The sequence below is a fragment of the Serinus canaria genome, chromosome 2, assembly GCF_022539315.1.
Source record: "Serinus canaria isolate serCan28SL12 chromosome 2, serCan2020, whole genome shotgun sequence".
NCBI lineage: Eukaryota > Metazoa > Chordata > Aves > Passeriformes > Fringillidae > Serinus > Serinus canaria.
In genome coordinates, this window is record NC_066315.1 from 50,761,966 (window position 1) to 50,787,523 (window position 25,558).

A 25,558-nucleotide genomic window follows, 5' to 3' on the forward strand; every position below is an offset into this window, starting at 1 on the left:
TTTACAGCTAAGGCGCAGTTCAAGTCAGCTGGGCCTATGGCCTAATCTGAAACACAAAGAAGTATAATCAAAACAGGTGAACTTCCACTGGAAACCACTCAAATGAGGCCAGTCTAGACCTGAAGAAAGTTCTACCCTTACACAAGTTGTTTACTATATTGGCAAACAATTTCCCAAGTATTCTAAAATTTTAACATTTTGCAAGCAAATAACTATTAAAATATAATAATGTTAGTTACTTTGTTTTGCTTGATTAGTGCATCTTGCAGTCTACTGTGAAATCTAGACTCTTTCTTTAGCAAATACATCAAAATTATTGTTCTTTCTCTTATGCCAACAACCTTCTCAGAACAGAGAAAACAATGGATTTTGGTACTTTATCTCTGACTGTACCACAAGTTGGAATTCACAGTTCCTAGGATTTGCAAAGAAACCTGTGCTACACACATATTTATTGCTAAAAAGACACTGTCCAGGACAACTTCAATAGCCTGAAAATTTTTGAAAGAGTCCACATCTGCCAGTTTCCAATATTTTTCAAATAATTTATTTAAGTAGTTGGAAACGACACGAGTATCAGCTTGCAGTCACATTTTCTCACATACAGCTACACCATATGGAAAAATCAGAAGCAAAATATGACTGAGGGCTTCAAAATATGACTGACTGCTTTGGAGTTTCATATTTTCCGTGTGAAAAATGGAATCTAAAGGGTGCATGTGAATAATGTGAGTATTTTAGAAGGCAGAAAGTATAAGCTGTTATAACTCCTCTAAACTCAAAGGATGTCTGATATCAGTAAAGGATTTGCCATCAGCAACTTCAATGCTCAGAGAATTCAGACACAGAGGATGATAAGAAATTCAGTTTGATAGGGCCTATCTGATGCTTAAAATCCATCATAGCTGCAGCCTTAAGTCAAAATTGTGGTTCTGAAAAAATACTTGTCTCACCAGTACATAGAATACAATGCAGGTCACACCCACCAAACTCACTTCTCTTGGCTTCTTGAAGGGAACTGTAGGCCTTTAGAATGGGATCATCAACAGCCTCCACCCCCATCTCTCAAATTGTAGTGCACTTTAAGAAGAGAGCAACTGTTTAATCTCCTGGAAATATTAAAGAATTTTTAGGTAAAAATGCCTGTGTAGGCCTAGAAAGATGAATGAATTCAATTTATGGATTCAAGAAACAGAAGCTTCGTTTTACACCAATTTGACCTGAAACAAGTCATGTACAGCTCTCAAATCCATTAATCGACTAAAGTCTGAGCACAGGAATAGACCCACCAAGGTGGTATCTGAAAAGTTTCTGGGTAACAGCAGGTATGAAGGAGCAGCTAGCCCACGAACCATTCTCTGGTTTGGGACCATATTTGATGCTCCAAGGAAAGGCAACATCTTCCCCTGCTTTGGAATCAAAGCTGCCTATCAAAACAAGGGTCAGGCAAGTGCAGGGTGAGTATCAGTGGATTTAACCTCAGATTTAATTACTTATAGAACAACAGAAAGCTCTCAAGTAGTAGCTTGATGTTGTGTCCTTTAAGAAAATATTATGCATACATTTTAATACTTTTGTATTTAAATACTTTTAATACTTTTCTATTTTATTTATTATACTTTAAGCAAAAGATACTACCCTAAAGTGTCATTACAACACATTTTTTCATGATACATAACACAACAGAAGCTAACTTCATTCTGTGCTCAAATGGTAGGCATTGGGATATCAGAAGTTGTCTGTTTTCCATGGACCAAGGCATTAAGTGATCAGTGCTTCCACAGAGGAAAGGACATTGTACCCAGGAACAAATTTCTTGATCTCATGTCTGAAGAGGAGGATCAGCAAATACTTGGCAGAAACTAGATGGACGTTGCCCTTTCATGCAGGCCAGTCTCCTCCTCTGAGGATCCCTTGTACTGTGAGAAGTCACATGAAGGCACAGAAGTTATCTTTTAATTTCATACCTTCTTTGCCTGAGCTATTGTGGTAAAAATGGAAGATACAGAAACGTGGTTCTTCAACATGGTCCAGCTGAATAGGTAACCATATAGTAACAATTTTTAGTTGTTAAAAAATCTCTGGTGTTCCAGGAGCAGCAAACCACAGCTGGAAGGGTGATAGCCTCCTTAGCTGATTTCATGTCCAGTTTTATTCATACATATGATGTTTTGTCACTAGGACTAAGCAGCACACCACAAATGTCAGGGAAACACATTGCTCAAACACTATTTTTATAAGTATACTGCTGTGCAGCTTTACAACTCCTACCCTAAACCACTATTAGATCTGTTGTGCTTGGTTAGCACTGTGCATCATCAAGAACTGCTGTTCAGGGAAATGTGTAAGAAAAAGTCAAAGTAGTAAAACATGATATAAATACTTTGCCAAAAGGGCTGTTATGAGTTCTGACACTTTATTCAAAATAATAATTTTAATATGGATCTCCCTCAGTCTAGGTTATTAACAGGCCACAAACAGCTGAAATATCTAAACATGACAGAGTCATATGACTTTTCCCTCATTATCAATTGTGTGATGTGACTGAAAAATCCATGGCCAAGGGCCAGGTCCTACTGAATCTGAGAAATATTCTCTCAGTTTCAATGGCAATAAAATTAGACCTGTCTAAAAATGCCAGAAAAAAATTAGCATCAAAAGCCCTCAGCCCTGTGAATTCTGAAAAATGTGCATATGGTCTACACATTTTCTATAGTAAACTCATTATTAGTGAAGACAGATATACTGTTGTCACCTAACAGATTAATGAACATTCATAAGGTGAAAATACTGTATTGCTGACTATGCACATCTTGCAAACTGTTACATACAGGTTTTAAAAAGTACTTTTTAAAAGACTGTCATATATTTAATGTTGTCCCTTTACAGTGTTTACTGGTACTCCTTCTACTTTCTGGTCTATCAAATGAAAACATCCAGTGGCTCTGAAACCACTGCTCCAAGTATCTTCACTAAAGCCATGAATTTTGTTAAATGAGACGCAGCTTCTTGGGGGAGAATGAAAGGTAGCTGTTCTTTCACCAATGCTGTATCCCTCTGAAATGAAGTTTCCCAAGACAGTGATGATGCTTCCTTTATAATTTCGAAATTTCTTTCATTTATGCTACATAAGTCAGCAAAATGAGTGAGAGTTTTATAGGATATAAGAAACTCCAGAGGAAAGTGTTAATAGCAAACTTTTTACAACCAGATTGTTTGATAACACTATGCATGTTCTACCAGACTCCAGCACCAAAAATCAGTGCTCTTAGCTCACTCGATCAAACTCAGTAGACAAATCACCAAAAATGTAGTACATAATCCTTTTTAACTTTACACAAGAGCAAGGGAGGCATGCCAACAACCCAAACCAACATCCATTTCTGGGAAAGTCAAAACAGCTCTTCACAACAATGTCCTAAATAATAGTTTGTTGCTTTGAACAGTGTAGCCTATCACCTTTCTACTCTCTGGTCTCATCATATAGTCAGTATTGTATAGCTGGTAAAGACACATGCACTCAGTGAGATAAGAAGGTTCAGTTTTTAAGGATCTAGCAATCTACAACCACAGGCCTCACATACCCTGACAGCAGCATTAGGCCTTTTCAGTACTACTGATTCTTGGGTATGTTTAGTTGCGGTTTTGTTTTGAATTTATAGCATTTAAGCATATCTTAGCACTGGAAGTAAGAAAAAGAACAACACTGTGAGACTAACGAGACCTAAAGAAAGTTAATGATGAAAACTAAAACCCCATAGTTTCCGTCTAACCAACTCTAGCTTCCTGATGGATTAGGAAATCCGTTGCATCCACTCAGAAATTAAAGACCACCTTTCCTCCACAAAAGTTGCAATTGGATGTCCTGTTTGTGAGGAATCATGAATTTACAGCTTTCCAGTCAGACCAGAAGAGTTTGATTTTTCTGTCATTTCACATACAGGATGTAAACACAATGCATCTTTCCAGGGAAGGTCAGCACATGAATGACATACAAACCCCAAATATATCGCTCCAATTTAGTGAGATGAAAGAGGATTAAAAATACTGAAACTGGAGCACAGGGTAATTAATAACAAATATAATATTAATAATAATAACAACAACAATTTAAAATTACAATTATTAATGCAGGTCTAATTAATACCTGAATTTCATCATTCTATTGTTAAGACATCAGAGAAATAGCTGAAAAGAAAACATTTTCTGTATCACCTGGAAGATCTTCCTTATTGTAATGTGTTGCTATTTGTCACAGTGTTGAGCAGTGCTGTCTCTTGTTCATAAACACTTTAGGTACTATTTACTGCTAGGTCTTTTACAGAACTGTGTAGTATGAATGAAAATAACTATTAAATTAAGAGAAGCTTAACATAATAAAAGGCTACTTGGACAAATCTGTAATTCAATGTAAAATATATCTTCTTTCCAGAGTACTCTATTTTGCCATTTATCAATGTCTTGGTTTAAAAGACAGGTGTCTGCTAAAGGAAGGTGGGAACTTCCCTTGCAATGGAGAATATGACCCCCTTCCCTCTGAATTCTTAGAATTTTGAAATTTAGGGGCTTTCAGGCAAAGACATGAGAAAAGAAATAACAGTTCTTTACTATGTAGTACTATGTACTATGTATGTATATGGATAACAATGCAACAGTGGGAGTGACGACAAACAGAACCAGAACCCATTAGGAGCCTTCTCTCGGCTGCGGCGTTTTCCCTTTTGGTGCAGTTACAGTCACAGCCGGCAGGGGCGCTGATGGCTCCCGGCCGGGCGGGGCAGGCGCGATGAGCCCCCGGGCTGCAGGGGGCGCTGTGGCGCGAGTTTCGTCTGCCTCTCTCCACATGATAATGGCGGATGCAGCCAGCAGAAAGGGATGGAGAGGGGGTTTCCCTTACAAACTCACTGAGCTGATCTCTCTGCCCCTTCTGGACAGCAAAAGGAGCTGTAGCAGGGGCTTCAAAAGCAGCAAGCTGGAACAGCAGGGACAAGCAAGATCCCAGAGTAGGAAGTGAGATGTATCAGAAGCTCTGCAGCTGTAGCTGGAACTGCAGGGCATTCAGCCAGGCAAGGGGGTGTGGGGCCACGGCAGAAGAAGCAGGACAGGGCTGGGCTCCACTGCTGGCAGCAAACTCTGAACCCCACCAGTAAACAGCAACTCAACAGTTCTCCTCCAAAGCCGAGGCTAAGACAGCTAGGAGCTGCGCCCAGCCTCATTTTCCCCAGCCCAATTCTTGTGGTATCTCTGACCCTCTAAGAGAAACCTCCCAGCTGAGAGGGTTGCCAGCCGCACCCTTCCTGTGGCAACTTCTTTTGTCTCTCTTAAGTATCAGTCATGGTGGTTTTTTAGTGAGAGATGGGACAAAATTTCATCAGAGAAAGAAACAAAAGAAAAAATCCTAAACCCCAACAATCAGGTTCCTTATAGTCCCTAAAATTGTCTCCTAAATTCTGGCATCTTTTTCTTAAAAAATTCTGGCATCTTTTTTTTTCTTTTAAGCTTTAATATTTGAAATATTTATCTAGTGCATCACTTGAAAAAATTGGCTTTGCAACCTTCTCTGGAAACACCAAGGCTTTAGGCATAACAGTATCTTCCAGGAGAGCACCAAATTTGTGGCCCAGCCACTAAGAAGGCTCAAAAATAAGATTTTTGTTCTTCTAGTTATTAAGTCGCATGTTGAATTAAAGTAAACTGCATCAAGTGAAACAGGCTTCTCAGATGATTTACACTAATCCAAAAAACCCAGTCAACTCTAAAGGCAAGAACCAAGGAGCTCTGACTTGTGTTAGTAGCGATGTCCAGTAGGCAGGTGAGAAAGCTCTGTGCCTTCAGAGACACTAAACCAACCCTTTTACTGAACCATTTCGGTTTCAGATGAGGACTGAACAGAAAAATATGTGTCACTCACCTTAAGTGAAATTCCAACCTTCCCTCACAATTAAACCTCCCTCTACCTAATCATTCTACCTTCACAGTTACTACCTTCACATCATCCTTTAAGTATACTCATGGCCTCAAAGTAGGGCCCAAAATAACAGTTTTAATTAAAAATTGGGGTCTGCAGAGGAAGCAAGAATCTGCAAGTCCATGGCTAAAAGTAATGTATACACATTTCACGTCAAGCTAGATTTCCCGAACATCTACTTGTGCCTCTCGTTATGCCTATAGCTGCATACCCATAACAACATTTGTAAATAATGTACATAAGCTATGTATTAATAGATCAGGTAGAAAACTGTCCGGAACTGTTTGCTGTGAACTGCATCATGTTCAATCCATGTCTTAGATCCCTGACCTGGGCTGTTAACTATCCCCACAGTCAGTTATCCCAAAGGAGTCCTGAAGAAACATATACATGTCTCCTTGAAAAATAGCCAGAAATAACTTTGAACATTCAACTGCACTGGGGAGAAAACAGTACAGTTATTAAAGCTGCAGAGGCATAATAGTTTATACCCAAGGGGCAATCAAAACTCACACAGTGTGACAATGGTTTGGACTCTGATTTTGGAGCAATCAATGGTCAGAATCACGAAAAAAAACCATTGCATCAGCTGCTTGCTCTTTTTATACTGAGGAATCAGCTGTAATGCATCTGAGCTGTCCATGCAGAGATAATTTTATAGCATAAAACAGAGGGCCTCACCTTCCTGAATATCTTGCCTGATTGGAAATAATGAGGTTGAGATGAGATTTAATGGTACACTATATTTCTTCTTATCTTGGGAAAAACAACCCTTAAGACATAAGATAATTACTAAATACACATTTCAGGATGGAATGGAATCAGCAGAGAAATCCCTCCCATGGTCTTAAAATACAATGTGCCTTTCTATGGATTGTATATATACATTGTATAGAGTGTATTTGACTTAGAGATCATCCAGTATCTGAAGTACACTTCTGGTTTACTCCAAATGCTTGTCAGACTCAGTCTCCCTGAATGTAAAGACTTACTGGCTCACAGAAAAAAACCCCTCTCCCTCTAGTCTAAATTGTGTTTTTCTACATGTGGTTTACTTTGGAATACCAGAGACACTTGATATCACTTTTATTTAGCAACGGAGTCTTATATGGACAGAACTGTACTGAACACATAATACTTGCAGCTTAATAAGTACCAAGAATCCCCTGCACTTAAGGATTAGATTCTACAACCAAGAAAATATGAGTATCAGCTAAGGAGAAAGAGTGTTACCCATTCAGAGCAATTTTTAAGTTTGCACTTTTTCTTTACTACCTGGATTCTTTAATCCATCTCAACACCATGTACAAGACCTTTAAAATGATGGGGTGTCTAAATGGGGGACATAAGATAGGTTTAAAGATGGTCAGACAGATATATGAGATAATTACTAATTCCTAGAGAAAATAAGATTTTGCAAAACACAGATTGAATTTTGTTATTATTTTTAATACATATTGAAGCTCCCTGTCTTAATCATGTCCTTCATCCAACTCTAGATTAAGACACTTATCACTGTCTCCACGAGTTGGGTGTCTGTCCTTGTCACAGAACCAATGTAGATGTCTTAAGAGCAACCTGTGGAGTCAGGAAAACAATTAAGAAAATCCAATAGTCAAAACCATTCACTCCAATATAGTTATCTAGTGGTGTTTGTGATACATCCGCAAGTAGCAAACACAGCTGGTCCTTAGAGACCTACCAGCTTTGCTGAACAACAACTGGAAATCAGGGAGGACACACTAGGGCCTTGCAAGTGGCAAAAGATGCCAACATTTAGACAACTTACCCAGAACCTTCACAACAGTTGGGTGGGGGTTGTACCAGGAACCACAAAACCACAAGTGACCACAGTGGAGGCTATGCCCTCACTGATGAGTGCCATCCTGCAGGGTCTGGGACAGGTGGGCAGAGACAGGGACTGGTAAGAGGTTTCACTGATGACCCACCACCTGGTGAGGGTCTGAACCAGGATTTGTCTGGGAGATCCAGATGGGAGCAGCAGGTAATGAAGCTGAAACATGGGTTACCTAGGCATGGAATGAGTCTATGGTGTAACTTATGCCAAAGGCTGAGCTAAAATGGGACTCCTGGGTCCACGTGCAGAATTAGCAGACCCAGACAGGGCTGATCAGAGACAATAAGGCCCACAGATGTCCCCGGGAAACTGATGGGATTTTGCCTTGCTCTCCCAGATCCTGCTGCCCAGTTGAGCACAAGCATCAAGGGAATACCCAACTCCTGGAAATACAGACACCCACATTCAGGTGTTGCAATCTGGAACTGGATCACTCTCCAGGCACCAGGTTCAGCTGCCAAAACACGTGTCTGTTGCAGCTGGAGATGCCACATGGTAGTCAAGATAATAATATGGGACTGTGGTCAAAGCCATATGTCTTTTTCTGAAGCAATGTCTGGGGGCCAGGTGGGACCCTGTGTGGCACATCTGGCACCTGTATGTAGGTGATGAATCTCATCTTGGGTTTCTTATTTCATAAGTAAGTTTTAAAAAATCAGTGGCAGAGCTAATTAAAAAAAAATAAAACACTTTAGAAAATGTTAATTGCCTCACAAACCAAGTTTCAGACAATGTTTTGACACAGCTGTAAGGCAGCCAAGCATGCTTGTGTGAAAGAAGATTTTGACAGGATAATCCTTTTCAGGAACCATAACAATTACACCCAATGAGCAGCTCTTACTACTAGGTGCACATTTAGTAAAACAGTCCACAGAAGCAGGTTCTGATCACTCAACAGCAGTAAAAAAAGGTTCTTCTTTTTCCCTCAATCCTATAAACTGTCAACAACAGCCTTTGACATTTTGCTTTTTTTCTGACAACATGCAATGGGAAGCTGCTTTTGTAGTAGCAACTGTTGTATCTCCTGTGTGTACATACACAGTACATAATATTTATGGGTTTAAGCAGTTAAATATTTTTAAACTGTAGTATGTAAAGTAAAAGAAGTCTTATAACTACATGTAGAGAAATAAAGAGAGGCAAATATGCATATACATGAAATAGAATATTGCTCTCTTAGAACAATAAAGTGTGACTTCTAATGACTGTGAGTCAATAAAATATACAATATGGGGATAAAGGTAATTGCTACTGTAGTCCCTGTAAAAAAAAGAACATGTAAGATGCAATTGCTTGAAAAACAGAATAAAGATGGAATTTCTGGTAAATTCTTTGGCCTTTGATGATAATTTCACAATAGAAATGAGAGAATTATGCAGAAATTCTCTTCTTTTCTCCCTCATTCTGAACTTTGGAGTCAATTAAGAGGCTGAGCATATTTACAATTAGCTGTGCAGAGATAAATGTTTAAATCTCAAGGAATTTCTTACAATAAAATGAAAATCTGTGTCATACTGCCATATATGAGTTTATATGTTCCACAAGCTTTGATTTAGAGTGGGAATTTTCAATTTACAGCTTAAGTGGAAGATGAAAACCCGCTGTATTCATTGTTTAAAATCTAAATGTTTTTCTGTTGTCATCAGCTGCAGGAGCTTAATGGTTTTGATAGAGAAAGTCCTGGGACTCTGCAAAGCAACTGTGCTCTGTTCTCTCTGGACATGGGATGACTCAGTTTTTCCACAGTGATTCATCTGGGTAATTCAACTCTGGGCTGTCAAGTCCAGAAGAGGCTCTTATCCAACTGTATTCAGAAAGAGATGGGAATGGATGACTGGGGAATCTAAATGACCATTTTCTCCAGATAGATCTGCTGCACTGCATTGGTTTTGCATGGCCTGGTTTTTGGCAGCCAGAGGTGGCTTCTGTGAGAAGCCGCTAGAAGCTTTCACTATGTCCAGCACAGCCAATCTCTGATGGCTCTGAAGATGGACATGCTGCTGGCCAAGGCTGGGCCAATTAGAGATGTTGGTAATGCCTCTGTGATAACATATTTAAGGAAAAAATGTTTAAAAAGTGTGCATGCACAGTTTTTTCCTAACCAGAGAAGAGGAGGAGGAGGTGAGAACATGTGAGGGAAACAACATGGAGACACCAAGGTCAGTGGAGGAGGGGCAGGAGATGCTTGAGGCACTGAAGCCGAGATTCCTCTACAGGCTAAGACCTGGTTAAGACCATGGTTAAGGAGCCATGCCCCTGCAGCCCATGGGGGTTCATGGGGGGGTGCAGAGATCCACCAACACCCCATGGGGGAGGTGCTCACACTGGAGCAGGTGGATGCCTGGAGGAGGCTGTGATCCAGTGGGAGACATGGTGGAGAGAGGGGGCCCCTGCTTCCAGGCTGGAGCAGCCTGTCCTTGGCCACTCTTGCACCCCGTGTAGGCCACTCTTGCACCCCGTGGAAGAGTGGCCTACACCACTGCAGCAGTTTTGTGAGGACTGTTTGCTTATGGGACGAGTCAAGTTACAGTAGTTTTGGAAGGACTGCTGATCATGAGATTTGGAGCCATGCTGGAGAAGTTCACAGAGAACTGTCTCCCATGAGAAGGGACCCCATGGTGTAGCATGGGATGGACTACTCTCCCTGAGTAGTGGAGGAAAACCTCAGGTGACAAACTGACCAAAACCCTCAGCCCCCTGTCTCCCTGCACTGGTGGGAAGAGGGGAGGGGTTGGGGGAAAAAGGTGTATTTAAGGGCTTATTTTACTTCTCATTTTCCTCATCTGACTCTGATAATAATAAATTCACTTTGTACCTTTAAGCTCAGCCTGTTCTGTCCGTGGAGTGTTTTCTTCCGGTCCTTATCTCAACACATGAAGCCTTCATTAAATTTTTCTCTCTGCCCAACTGTTGCAAGGGAGGGTGAGTGAGTGGCTTTTGTGGGTGCCTGGTCTTTAGCCAGTATCAAACCACGACATGCTATCCTTACAAATAGCCTTCTTCTGAGTTTGGTACAAGCCCACCATCTAATCTACTATTCAGGCAAAGATGTCAGGGTTTCAGTTTTCTGTTTCCTGGATATTGAGCACTATGCTCTGTCCTTTATCCTTTCAGTGGGCTGAACTGTGAGTCCACATTTATTCTCTTTGGAGAGTGGTAATAAAAAGATCATTCTATACCTAAGGTTAGTTGACCTCTCAAGGGTTGCATGCTCAATAATGCAGGCAAACAAGACAGACCATTTTCACAGCTTTCAGCTTACCAGGATCCCCAGGGCACACACAGCACCAGCTGCAACAAAGAACTTGCAAAGAGACATAGAACTGAAGTGATAATGCTCCTCAGAATGAACTGATGGTAGGTGAGGTGGCCAGGGAACAGACAAATCATTGGTAAGTGAGATAGCAAGAAACAAAATAAAGCTTGGACCTCCTCTCAAACTTCCTCTGCCACAGCCTTTTTAGGTCAGAGACAAATAATCCTGGAGGAAACTAAAAAAGATGGCACAGCCTCTAACAGGGTTAGAGGGTTGCTCTTGCAATCTTCTTGAATGGTCCACAGCAACAGTTTGGTGAGCTTCAGCACAGAGATACATCCACCAGATTGCCTTTTTATACTTTAATATCTAGAATTTGACTTTTCTTTATCTAAAGCCTCTAGAGTCACAGAACAAACTTGAAAGCAGGACTGAATGTAAACCAAGAAGAGACGGCTGCCTGAGTTCACAGAAGAAAGCAGTTCTGCATGGCATTAATCAGTGTGAGTGATAATTCAGATGCACATTGTAATGCTTTATATCTTTGCATTGCTATTAAATTGTAGATCAAAGCATGGACAAACTTAGAAAATTTAAACTATTTATATGCTTCTTATTGGTGAACATGGCAGAAACAGTGCTTTTGCAGCATTTTCCCTGTTGTATTTGAAGAATTGAGCACAACAGAACTTCTTGAAAGCACAGTAAGCATGTATGACTAGTTCAGTAAATAGTCTCTCTCATTTGGTGTGTCATGCACCTAGCCTAATCTGCATGCGACTATTGTGACAATTGTGGTAGTTCCCTTTGCAGTCACCCCTCCCTACCCAATTCTCTCTCTGGACCTAACTCTCATTTGTATTTAGGATTTAGCATGAAGTTCCTGAAGAGTCCTTTACTGTTTATTTCTGCCTCTATGTACATCAAACAATGAGGAAATAAAAAGAAAGTAATGCTAATATCCTCCTTAGATCTAAGCAAGATTTTCAGCTTAAAACCACCATTACAGAAAATTCTTGGTAAAGGACAGAAAAAACCCAATACTTGAAATATCATTTTGCTTAAAAGGATTTTTTTCCTCTATCCTCTCTTTTTTTGTCTCAGAATTTTGAACTAAAAGAGAAAAGTACCTCAAATTCAGTTTCTTCATGGAGATGCTCCGTTTGCTCCTACACTGAAGAAACCCCTCAGAGATGAACCGTATTTCTACAAACACAGTTACTAGCTGTGAAACAGCTGGGATACGGACAACAAGGATAAGCAACAACACTGAATAATCAAAAGGTCAAGTCGAGAAGACTTGGAAAAATGGAAAGGGAACAAAAGGGAAAATATAGCATCTCTGTAGGGTTTCAAAACTTCTATTAAATCCCACCATCTTCCTGACCTCAAGAAATTTGAGGAAAGAACTACCCATCTCAGGCATACAGATTCTTTTACTTCCCAGTATTCTTCTCTTTGGTGAAAAGGAAAGCTCAATAGCTTTTGAAATCTCCCTCTCTTCTACACTGAGAGGAAAATAAAGGTGAAGTGACAATAAGATGCAGAAGAGTTAATAAGCATTCTAGCAGTCAGGATGCAGGCTTTGTGTTTACATGGAAAGGAGGAAAGTGCATTTGGTAGAATAGGACTGATTCAGAGCAGAAACTGCAAACACTGACATGAGCCAAATTTTAGATTGTGTAAAATGTGTGGGAGTAGTTCTCACTCTCCAGTTCCTTTCTATAGGAGCTCTAAATAACATCTCACAAAGACGACAGATATGCCAGTTCATACTTATGTAACAAGACTATTTTCTTGGATGTATTACCAGAGTTCATGGGAGGTATTAATTTGTGCTAGAAAGGTACTATATAATAAATTGCAATTCATCACATCAGAGCCAAAATGTCTGCCCAATGAAGCAACAAGTAATTTGGGTTAGAATTTAGGATTGCACTGGGAGTAGATTATAAACTCCTTAGAGCACCTTTGGTTTCCTGTGTTGTGTTTATAACACTAAGAGTAATTGAGCATTGCTGCCTAGTTATGCTTCATCAGCACTGCCACCACAGACCTCAGCACCCATGGGAAACTTCACAACACATGTGCAGATTAATCTGAAATTATTAATCTGCTCACTCTTATAAAACCAGCATTATTATATAGCACTGATGAAAATAATCCACAAAATGAAACCATGTAAATACTTCTCTTCCTTTATAACAAAGCTGCATTTAATTGAGGTTGGGTTCTGTTCTTAATTACTGGTGAAATTGTACTGTCACTCTGATCTCAAGCAGTTTAAGCATGATGATGTTACATACAACAACAAAGGTCCTTTTATTTTCAGCCCATATTTTAGCACTCTGCATGGACAAATGTAACTGTTATCTCTGTTTGAAAACTGCAGAACAAAATTTTGTACCCACAGAAAAATAGAATCTTACCTGTTCCCTGCAACACCTTCAAAAACAGCAAGTTAAATATATGGCATTCTTAAGACGCAATTAAAGAAAGTGAAAAACTGACCTCTTGCCGTTTGAAATTTTGAACATATTCTTCAAACTGTTCATCTTTAGTTTCATCTGCTTTTCCTAGTTTTTGAAGAACCTATAATGAACGGAATAAGGAATAATTTAATATTTATGTCACAAATCAAAACATCTGCTACTTTTAACATTCTGTTCTTGCAGTTAGACATAAATAGCATTTTACTTTTGGGAGTGTTTTGTGCTCTACCATTTCAAAAATTCACACAAGAAACTATTCTGTCAAAAAAAAAAAAAAAAGAAAAAAAAGAAAAAAAAAAGAAAGCAGGAGCATGGGGTGTGTGTGTGTAAATATACTTCCAGGCATAGAGCCCTTGGGGGAATGGTTCTTGTTTTTTCAAAGCAAGAAAGAATGAGAGAATTCTTCTGGCACTACAAATTATCCTCCAGTTCAGACAAAGAAAGAAAAAAACCTCATCAGGTTTTTCTTCTCATTACATTGAACAGTATTAACATTATTCTTATCTGCATGATTTTCAACATAAAGTCATAAAAATTAAAGAACTGCAAGGCTGATGCCTATTTAAAACATAGCGTTCATTTTGCTCCCCTCATTAATTCATAAGTAGATCGTCATCCACTAGATAATAAGCATGCTGCAGTAATTCAGCAATAAAGGCTATTCAATCAGCAATCTCAAAAGTAATTTGACACAGCTACACTTTGCATGGCATTTAACCGCAATAAATGCATCCTATTATTAAATCCCATTGCTATCCATTCATTATAATACTGAAGACTTAAACATAGCTGCAAATAGACTTCACCCTACTTTTAAAGCAATCCCCAAATCTTTACAGAGTACTTGCTTACTGGAGTGAACCATCCCACAGATTGACTGCTCTCCCATTACAAATTGATCAAACTATCTATTTGCACAGTTTATAACAAAACCAAACTAATTAAAACAAAACCAAAACAAAACCCAGAAGCCCTACAAAACTGAAACAGTAGCAATTAGCAGATGCTATGAATACACATATAAACATTATAACCTATTCTTCTCAAAACAAAGAATGTACAGCTCCAGTACTACCATATTCTTTCTCAGACCACCTTCTTCTCCCAAGTCCAGCCAGCCTCACAGCACAAAATCAGGCTACACAAAGGGGTGATGAGCATTGCTACTGTGGAAACCAGAGGTCAAGATAATAATGAAGGTGACGCAATGCCATCTGTGGACATGGGTTTGACATAATTACAGCAGAAAGACTGAAAGAAAGATATCAGAGAAGAAAAAAATATATAGACTACCCTTTTGCTGCCAATAGCTATGTTCATTTTCTGGCAGGTGGGCATTTTTAGTTGCTTTTAAGACAGTTAACTAGTCCCAAAAGCCTCATACACTCTTATCACCAACCTCTTCATAAAATATTAATAAGTGACACAGAGCATTATAAAGAGAAATCATTTAACATTTTGAATCATCATAGGCCTTCACATTGCTCCTTGTTACCAATGAGCCAAACAGGCTGCCCTCAACTGTGGCACAGCTCTGATCCTCACCAGGGGGCTTTCTGAAAATCCAACATGTTTTTTTCAGAAAGGTGGTGGCCAGGTGAGCCTCCTGACCATGGCAATGCATTCAAACCACATTTGAAGCAAGAAGCATGTTAACTGTAGTATAAGCATTCATAACCTAGATAACAAACTACAGCATCAAAAGTTGTCATGATAGACTCTTTTTTTTTTTTTTTTTCATATCAATGGCTCACATCCACGTTTTCAAATGTGCACTCAGGCCCAATAGTGCAAGGCTCAGAAGGGAACAACCTCCCACAGCACCTACCTCCTATGGTTTGGGGTTTTTTTATCCTGTCTCCAACTTTCCATTTACATACAGTTATTTAGCTGAACCAAGATGCAGTGTTACAATTTAGCCTCTACAAACACCAACCCTAATCTAAATACAGATAATTTATAACATAGTTTCTCAATTTTCCCAATGCAAATCAGAACTATAGATACGTCATATGATTGGATCTAAAAGTTCCAAGCCTGAGACTAAAGAAACTTTCCCTCATGGAAGTCCTGCAGCTCATGCCATGTACATAGATAACTGGAGTTCACTTACTCTTTTGCTAAAAGCAATCCTAATCCCATCCCTACAATTCCATATAGAGATGGTGGAGCAGACTGGGGCTAAAGTAAACTATTCCTCATAGGTTCGTTTAGATACCACCCATATAACTCCATGGACTAATGAATGTGTAGCTCAGCCTTTTACAACTAATATATTCACAAGTTTACCATTGGTAGTCTAAACAGAAAAGTGACAGGTTAACAGTTGTAGAAACTGATCTACCTTTCAGCTCTTGTTTATTCACTTCTGTCTCAAGGTGGAAGTCGCTTGTCAATAGAAGTCTTTAGTTTATAGTTTATTTTTGCTCAGTTAGGTCAGCACCTATAGGGTGTTTTTGGGGTAGGGCTAAAGGTGGATGATGAAGGCTTGTCTGCCTTACCTGTGGATTACTCTAACTCCACCACCCCCACCTCATGGACAGGCTGAAATAAATGTTAAGCATCTTGTTCATCTTGTTCTGTGGAATATCTGGGTTAAAGTCAGGCTATGGCTAAGGTTATGGAAATGGCAAGTAGCACTAGGTTTAGAACAAGAGAAAATAGACTTGAAACACACAGGTCATTGGAAAGCACCTAATGGTTCTTAATGGTAAAGGCTGTGCTCAGGAGCAGCAAGTGCTTAACCTCCTCCTTAAGCCTTAGTTTGACCACCCTTCTAGATAAGAATTAACAGGAATTTAGTAACAGGAATAGCTCAGTCTATTTATTGGTGGTCCTTGTGGACAGGTGAAGGACAGATGGATTGTGTTTCACAGAGGACTTGGAGGGCTCTGCGACATGCTAAAGAATGGAAATCTGGACTGATAAGTGGCTAATATTTTACTTTAGGCCCAAGTGGTAAGTAATCCATATTATGGATTTGAATTCAGGTTATTAGGAAAAAAAAAAAAAAAAGCAGAGGAATAAAAGAACATGTGGTAGCCTGAAGGGCTTGAGTGAATCTAGAACTTAGTGAAGGCAAGTGGCTAGCATTTTTTTTTCTTAGTATACCCATACAGAGAAATAAAATTTGAGGTTGAGAACATCTTTCAATGTATATGAAAGGTCTGTATCATTTACAATAAAATAAATTTTAAAAATTAAAGAAATGGACACAAACTGAATCTCAATAAATGCTCTATACTCAAGTTTTTTGTAATCTTCTGAAGACTGTATAAGATAGTTGATGAATATGTTCACCCTAATACAATAAAACAGGATAAAAGCTACCTCATTTAATATAATTAAAATAACTCAGCTATCACTAAGCTTTCTCTTAAAATGACAAAGAATGATTTTTTAAAAACTATCTAAAATGAGTGACAGTGCTCATCCAAAATGTTGCTAAGAATACATGAACTAAATAGTTAAGTCCAATTAGCATTGAGAATGAAGTAAAAGCTAAATTTAATACAAATTAAATTTAGATATGGTCAAGTAAAAACATGTAGAGAGGAATTGCCAGGGAATGTGGTACTGACATAAGATATGGCAGATTCTACACTAAGACACAAAATTTGAGTAAGAAAATCAGTCATGTCTGATGTAATTTATAAATGTCATCAAGAATACTTTCATTTGGGGCTGCTGAATCTTCAAAAAACTTTCAGGTGATGTAAGATTAAGCAATATGCCTTTAGTTATTTAAGTGCCTTTATTTACCATATATTACATTCAGTTTTATGAGGATCTTGAATTCAACTGACCAGTTTTAGAATAATTGTAATGTGAATGCTGTTAAGTGTGTGCAACATACTGAAGAAACTAATATAGTAAAATAAACTACAGATTAGCTTGAGAAAGCTTGATTACCTGAAAACTCTTGTCTTGAGGCAAGAATTTGAGGCAAATTAGTTTTACTACTTACTGAGACTACCACCCTGAGAGGCCTAGCTATCATCTCGTAAAAAAGTTTTTAAGACTATGGCAATTCAAGGAAAGAAAAAAAAAAAAAAAGAAGAAAAAACCCCAATGCTGAAACTGATTCTTTGACGTAAGCTGTGGCCACCCAGAAGCTGCCTCAAGGGCAGCTCAGCTTCTTGCAGAGCAGCAGCAGGGTGGCTGGGAACTGACCTCATCAGACATCCCAAGATACATCACCCCCAGGCACACATCAGTATTCTTAAAGAACAACCAACATGTTTAAAACCACTCAGGGCAGGAAGATTTGACTGCTCAGACAGACCTACCCAGGAGGAGACTTCATCAGAAATTCACAGGATCATTAAAATACTGAAAAAAATTAAGCTAAGCTAATTTGCCAAAAGTAGTACAATTTAGGGTATAATAGAACAACCCCAGAAAATAAAGACAAACACTTATGGGAGTTCAAAACCATTGTCATAGACTCTATGTCCAAATTTTTTTGAGAACAGTAAAGTGCTCTGGATCTCAAGAAATGCAGACTCATGCATCTGTAACACTGTTCCACAACAGTTTACGACACCATTCCACAACGCTTTTTTTTAACCTAATACCATACTCTTCTACAACCCGCAAAGGCAATACTAGGGCTGCATATGTGTAATTTTCCAGAGGAGTTTCAAGATGGTAATTCTGGGCAGAAATTGGTTAAAATGAAAACCAACCATGTAGGAGAAATAAGTTTAGAGTTATCCTAGTGCAAAACATCATATGGACATCAGCAAATGCTCAAAAAATTTAAAGACGTATTTGGCCAATATAAAATAGAAGCTTTGAAAGGAGCTTCCTATGATACACAACAATGCTTATCTGGCATTTAAAAAAAACAGAAACACAATGGGTTAAGTTTGAAGTAAACATGACTGTATTTTAAATTAACTGACTATGAAGTAGTATATGTCAACTCATAAAGCAAAAATACAAGGCCCTGCTATAAATAACTATGTAGTTATTATCTTTTGCTATTATTAGCTTTTGTAAATTATTTTGATACAGTACAGTTTGTAATCTCTTTTCAACTGCTTCTGATATAGTATAATTTGTCGGCCTTTTTTGGTTAATACCCTAATCCCTGTGTAGATTGTATATCTTAGTATGATAAATATATATTATAGTTTAAGCTTTTGCAAAATATTAAAATAGAGGATATGTAGCATTAACTTTTTCAGAAGCAATTGTATTTGAGAAGTAGTAACGAATGCCTTTATTTTTGTAACTAACTGACAATAGTGAAATAGCTAATGTTGATTGAAAGTACTTGTAAAGATAGCTAGAATGTCTGTATGGTAAGATAACATTGAATAAACTAGGCAAATAACACCGAAAGAGCAAAAAGGAATCTACCACTGACCTTCGGCTATCAACTAATGTCAAACCACAGACCAGGGGGCCTTGTGAGGAAATAAAATACAAGACTCTTAAAATCACACCTGCATTGCGGCATGTACTCTAAGAAGATAAGGTCAGGGGTCGAACTAAGATACAGAATTCTCGGAACATGTAAACTCAAAGGAATGTTTGAATATGTATAATCTCCATTAATATGCATTTGACCAATGCAATAAGAAAGTACATAAGAAGAGTTGTTATAGTTAATGGTGTGCTTCTGGCAGCTTGCTGAGCACCCCAGTGCTGGATACTGTCCCTTTTATACCTTATCAAACATTCAAAAACTTTAAAGAGTGAGCCTTGTTTCTCACAGACCCAAGCTTACCAGAGCCTAACAACAAGTCCAGACAGACAAAAAACTCCACCCATCAATCATCTTGCCACAAGCCAGCCATCTCCTCTCACCAAAAACCCTACACAAGCACCACAAGCACCTCCATGTTTAAAAAGACAATTATTTTCATTCAGTGGGATGCTATACAATGTGACCAATATCACAAAACTATAAAACAGTGTCAAAGTAGGAATCTTAAGCATGGTCCATGACTCCCAGCTGGAATTTAAGAAGGGTAGGAACAAAGTTTAAGAAACCCTCTTTGTTCCAGAAATAAAAGCTATCTAGGAAGAGAACACAGAAGTATTAACCCCAGTACAGAAATAATTTCAAAACTTATATACTGACTCTTACTCAAGCATGACAGCAAGGTGTTAAACACAAGAAACAGAATACTCAAGAGTCATTGAAGCCACACAAGATTCTGATCTCCTCACAGTTAGCACATGGCGGTGCTGAAGTGAAAACAGGGAGAATCATTACAAAGATGCTGCTCAGTTGTTCTGCTGCAAAGAGGGGCAGGAAGAGACAGTGAAGTAGATTACAGATATGTAAGTATTAAGCTTATGGACCTGTTTGTTTAGTCCAGCTAATAATAAGCCCCCTCTCCAAAGAGGTAACATTCATATCTATCTACTCAAGATCTAGTTGGGTGGCATTTAATAATAAATTATAAAACCAGTCTTTCTGTCATGATGTCAAAGTCTACTGCCTCCATTTCACTTCAGCACTGAAATCTCAAAATATGGTCAGTAAAAAAAGATTGGCATTAAGATGGGCATTAAGATGGGCATTTTCAATACTGATACATTGTAGGATTAAAAATTGGATGGATTTTCATTATTAGAAAAACGGTAAGATTTTTTAAAAAGCTGTTAACCTTTTTTCTCTAGTGCTGAACACACCCAGTAAGTATAAATTACGATTTTATGACACAGTTAAGATTCCTGTGTCTTAAATAGCATAGTGTATTGTGCAGTTTCAGTTCTGCTATGAATATTTTGATTTCTGAATAAGTTTAATGCAACAAGCTCAATGGTGCTTCTTCTCTGAGTGGTTGACTGCAGCAGGCACAGGGCCTGCTAGGGCCCCGTGGAGGGGCAAGGCCTAAAGAAAGGAAATGCTAAGTCACGGTGAAAAGGCCAGAAGCCCCTCTCTTCCGCCTTTCTTACCTCTCTGTGACCCCATAGGTTACTTCTCCTTAACCCCTGCTACTGGACAATTTCTGATCCCTTCTAACCCTATATAAGGGGCTGTTTTAGCCCATCCTGGGGAGAAGAGCAGTTGCTGGAACCCTTCACAGACCCCCCAATAAAACCATTGCTGTGGAACTCCAGGGCTGCCTTCTCCTCTCTCTGTGTCTGCTTCCCGGCTAGCTAGCAAGGCTCCTTACCAAGCAAAGAACTGGAATCCTAAGAGAACTGAATCACTAAGAGCTGACATCACTTGAGCTTGCTAAGGTTGCCTGAAGCTAAGAGCGGCTTGGTATTCGGACCGTCAGTCTCCAAAGGACTGAGCTATCTGGCCTGTGCTAGCCTGCCTGCTAGGGGGCAAACAAACCTGGCAGGAAGCTGGCTACCAGCATAGTTAACTGAATTTCATACTCTCCATACTATACAGCCACATGCTTTCCAAAAACACAGCCCTTGTACTCCTGCTCCTATTTCACCATTGCATCCCTGCAAAAACAACAGCTGACAGTGAAATGTTTGCTGAACCCACTGTTCTCAATAATATCTGCTGCAAAGTTGTGGAAAAAAATCCCTTTGCCATTGACAGACTCTCAAAAGCCTGAAAACCTGATTAATACAGAACAATGGGCATTTTCCTATGAAATTTTTACCAAAGAAAATGCAGAAAGACACTACAGTAAAGCTCTTCACTTATAATCAATTACTTTGTGAGGTGCTGGTTTCTGTTACTAATCTTATTAAATGACTGAACATAGCTCAGTTTTAGGCCATCTATAGTTACCAGTTCTTTTTTCTGTACACAGTGGCACTACTAATGACATGCAGAACAACTGAATATTCATCAAATTACAGAAAATCTTCACTGTCCTGTATTATTACTATACTGGTAATGGTTCCCCAGACGCCTCCTAGACCTTCTCTTACACTGGGCACAATAATGCTAATTTGTCCACCATTTACAACTGTAAGTTGAGTTTTATTGCTCAGGTTTGACACAGTGCATCATATTCTAGAAGAAAGGACATCACAGTAAACTGCATTTGGGAATGTATCATTTAGTGACATAACGCAGCTCCACAATTGGTATCCTAATGTATAACATAGGCAATTTCTGCTGTACAAAGTTAAAGAGAAGTCATATCCTGAACTGCATGAATGCATGAAATACGGCCCAAGTAATGGAAGAGGGAAGCTGCTAGGTACCAGGCACTCTCCAGTATGGAAGAGCATAAAGACAACTCTACTGTTCAGACTAATTGTCCATGTAATATGGATCTAACCTCTAACAAACCTCTTTCCAAACCCCCTCAAAAGAAGATGACTAGGGAAGATACATGACAACTGTACCTTCAGAACCTTCTCCTAACCTCCTCTCCCTCACTAAAACTGAATTTCAATGAATTGATGTTGTCTCTTCACATTTTAAAGACCCATTATTAGATTTTTCTTATTGAAGGACTGTTCTGCTGTTTGTGAAATTCTGATAAGGTATTCACTGCTTAAAGAAGCAAAAAGGTGTACTTCTCTTACAAATGCTTTTCTTTTGTTAATTTTTTGTAAGCTTTTGCTTGCTGGTGCTTTGAGTATTGTAAAATACCATGATGCATTGGAACACTTTGCTTAAAAAATGAGAAGAGTACTGAATAAGATCCAGACAAGCATAATCCACTATGATAAGCTACATTCTCATAATCAAAATTCAAGAGGGAAATGCAGCCTAAATGACAAATGTGAACCTTATGCAATGAGAAATGATGATAGTAACCTTTCTGAAAATCACAGAATCTAATTGTTCATAATTGCCCAGATAATGTAAAAATTCTCTAAAGAGATCCACAAAATACACAAGATTATGATTATTTTTGGAATGAAGCCACAGACTTCTACCTTAGTCCTTGGTCATTTGGTTAAAACCAGAAAGAACTTTACAGAGGACACTGACCTGCATATTGCAGTGTACTACAATATTTTCTTTGCAACATCCAGCAAATTTCTTTTACTGGAAGTACGTACCTTTGCAAAATTTAACACAATTGTAGATGGTTACTGTTTAGCATTAAGTGTGACCCTAAGAGGTCCAGCAGTAAAACTTAGCTGGGCAGTAGAAATACAAGGAGACTGAAGGATGACCTTTTAAGTTTATAAAGACCTCATTTTGCTTATGAGACCTCATTTTGCTTAAGGAATACTAACAGCTATGTCCGTATACTGTTAGGGACTTCTGCTTTTCTCTTAAGAACTTAAGACTTAATGCTATGGGGTCCCAAGTGATAAGATGGCTCATCAGCTACTCTGTATTCTGAACAGTGCTTATCTCCAATGGATGAGAAAACCCATACAGGTTCAAACAATAACGAAGCAATTCCCTAGACTGTGTGCGAGGCTAGCCTATATAACAGAGGACAGCATCAAGGTAGAGATGCTGGAATGGTGCATGGCAGGTGATTTTCATAAATTGTAGCTTAAACAGGAAAACTAAATGGAAGGAAACAATAAACAACATAGATCAAGATATAGAGAGAAAAAAAAAGAGTGAGAAATCAAAGAAGGAATTAAGTGGGAGAGAAACAATTATGAGAGAATAGAGACCAAGCTGAAAACAAAGAATCAGCTTTGAGAAATCACTGGTTTGATTCATTTGCCTTCCCACGGTCATCTCAGATCACACAGGATATCTCAAACACCTCTGTGCAGGTGGCAAACATGACATGGGATGGGAGCTTGAGGCAAGGCAGGATATAACTCAGGCAGCCTATGTGTGGGCTGCTGAAGTGAACTATTAATAGCATATCAACACCTATGCTCCTCAAACTTTTGAGTTTTCTGTTTCCTCACAAAATTGCTTAATGCAATAATAGTGCGTTTTTTGGTCACTTTACCATTGGGCAAAAAAAGTACAGAAAAGGCAAGGAACTTCTACACCAAATCCAGAGAATTATACTCATGGCAAAATATGGTTATTCTAGATTAGCATCTTAACCTCTGGGCCATCCTCCTGTGAAAAGCAGTACAGAAATCTGCTGTGTTCAGAATATCTGCACTAAAGCAATACAGAACAGAAAGAATGAGACAAAAAGGAATCTCAAAGAACTGCAAAGACAATCTCTTTGCCCTTCTCTGCTTATATGAGTTGCTCTCACACTTCTTGAAAAGATTGATTACTTCTTATAATTGAACAAGGTCAAAATTTAACTGTCAGAATAATTAGCAGTGATATCCTCAGCTGAATTTCTGTGTCCTTTACTGCATCCCAAATAAAGCAAAACATTACTCTGCTGACTTAAAAAAAAAAACAAAAAACCAAAAAAAAACCCCAAAAAACCCCCAACAAACCTGTCATCTGTTGTTTCTGCCTGTACTTACTAATGTAGCTAAAAAGTAACTGGATAGCTTTCTAAAAGTGACCAGTGTGTCTCAGCCTTTGGTGTACTAGCTGTGCACTCAGATTCACACTCTCCTCACTACTTCTTATTTTGCTACCTCTTACCAGTTCCTCCACTTTCTTACTACCCTTTGGTTTATCCTCTACCCTTACTGTTGAGCAGACACTTTCCTTAAAACTGCTTCCTCCAAAAAAAATCAACAATAGAAGAAATGCTTTATTTACTGCCTTTGATAGCATTTCAGTTTGTTCATGTGACAATTTAATTTTCCTGATTTACTAACTTTTGAGCTGCAAGCTTTTCAAAGCAAGAGACTATCTGAACTTCTGCCCCTTGTAGTACTGAAGACAAGGGGACCATCCTCTCAACTTTTTTGAAGATCCTACCAAAAAACATCAATTATAATTTAACTTCTGATGGCTATATTTACCTGATGACCAGCTAGTTCTTTTGCTGTGTATTTACTTGATACTTCTAGTCCTTAGGAATGAGGAAAAAAAAAGGCTTAAGCAGCCACTTGATAAACTTTCTTCCACTATATCTCCAAGGAATAAAAAGCACAGAATCAAATACAAAACAATTGCCATTGACAAAACTTCAATTTGAAACTTTTCAAATTAGATTTGGATTGTTATTTAAAAATTAAGTAATTGCCTATATAGAACTTTTTAAAAATATGCTTCTGAGATCTTGTCAGAGGAACATAAAAATCAACTACAAAAACACTTAGCACAAAAATCTTTTTAAGCTGGATGCAGCCACAATGCAATAAACAATTCATTCTCCTGTACAGAAGGGCCACTAAGGCTCATCCTTAAGCAAGTCAACTAAGACAATTTATTGTACCAAAGCCCTCTGCAGTGATATCTAACAGACAGTGTGGTAATTCTAAATTAAAATTTCTTTTTCTGAGCAATGAAGAGATATATATAAGTTATATTTCTAATTTATCTGTAGCTACCACAGTTACATTTCTTAATCAAACATTCAAATTCTACCTAGAAAAAGACAACTTTGTCCTTTACAGACTGTCTCTCTAGATTTATCACAGCAATATGTGTTGTTCTTGGCTGTTGGCAGTTTAAAAAAATCAAACAAAAAGCTTTTCAGTCACATGGCCAAATAAAAAAAACTTATTCAATAATTCAATATAACAGACCTTTAAGTGCACATGGATCCTCCCACTGTTTAGTTCCACAGGTTATATATAGCAGAGTCTCACTTATTCAGCTCCGATGATACCATTTCAGAGGATAACAGAATTTAAGGAAACTAGGCTTTCATTTTCAACAGTGATGCTTTTTTTTCAAGCTATTTCCCCTTTTCTCAGTTCCAAGATTAGTGAAAATATTTCCTATTGCTCTTGGTTAAAATAAAACAGAATTGATTTTTAATAAAATAGATGGATTTTGGTATAAGTAAGAAAGAAACATTCCTGGCAAAATATGTTCTTTCAGTACAATGATATGAAGTTCGTAGTCTTATTGATAGCATTATATGTATCTCTTGATTACTTCTCATCACAGAAGGCAGACAGAGGTAATTTATGAATGACAACAATTTCTTCAATGTAGAGGAAGAACCAGATACAATTTTAAAAGAAATTTTCAGAATTAAAAAAATTCTGAAAAAAATTCTGGAAAAAAATTATAAAATATATAT

The 25,558-nt window shown here is 38.3% G+C and overlaps 1 protein-coding gene across 7 annotated transcripts in view; it reads right to left on the reverse strand.

Moving 5' to 3' along the window:
- Positions 1-25,558, reverse strand: part of AMPH (amphiphysin) — a 130,467-nt gene that overhangs the window by 56,806 nt on the left and 48,103 nt on the right. For all 7 annotated transcript variants that reach the window (XM_050971749.1, XM_030234070.2, XM_050971747.1 and 4 more), the window contains exon 2: positions 13,594-13,674. In XM_050971749.1, coding sequence (XP_050827706.1) covers positions 13,594-13,674 — 81 coding nt within the window. The remainder of the gene's footprint in view (positions 1-13,593; positions 13,675-25,558) is intronic.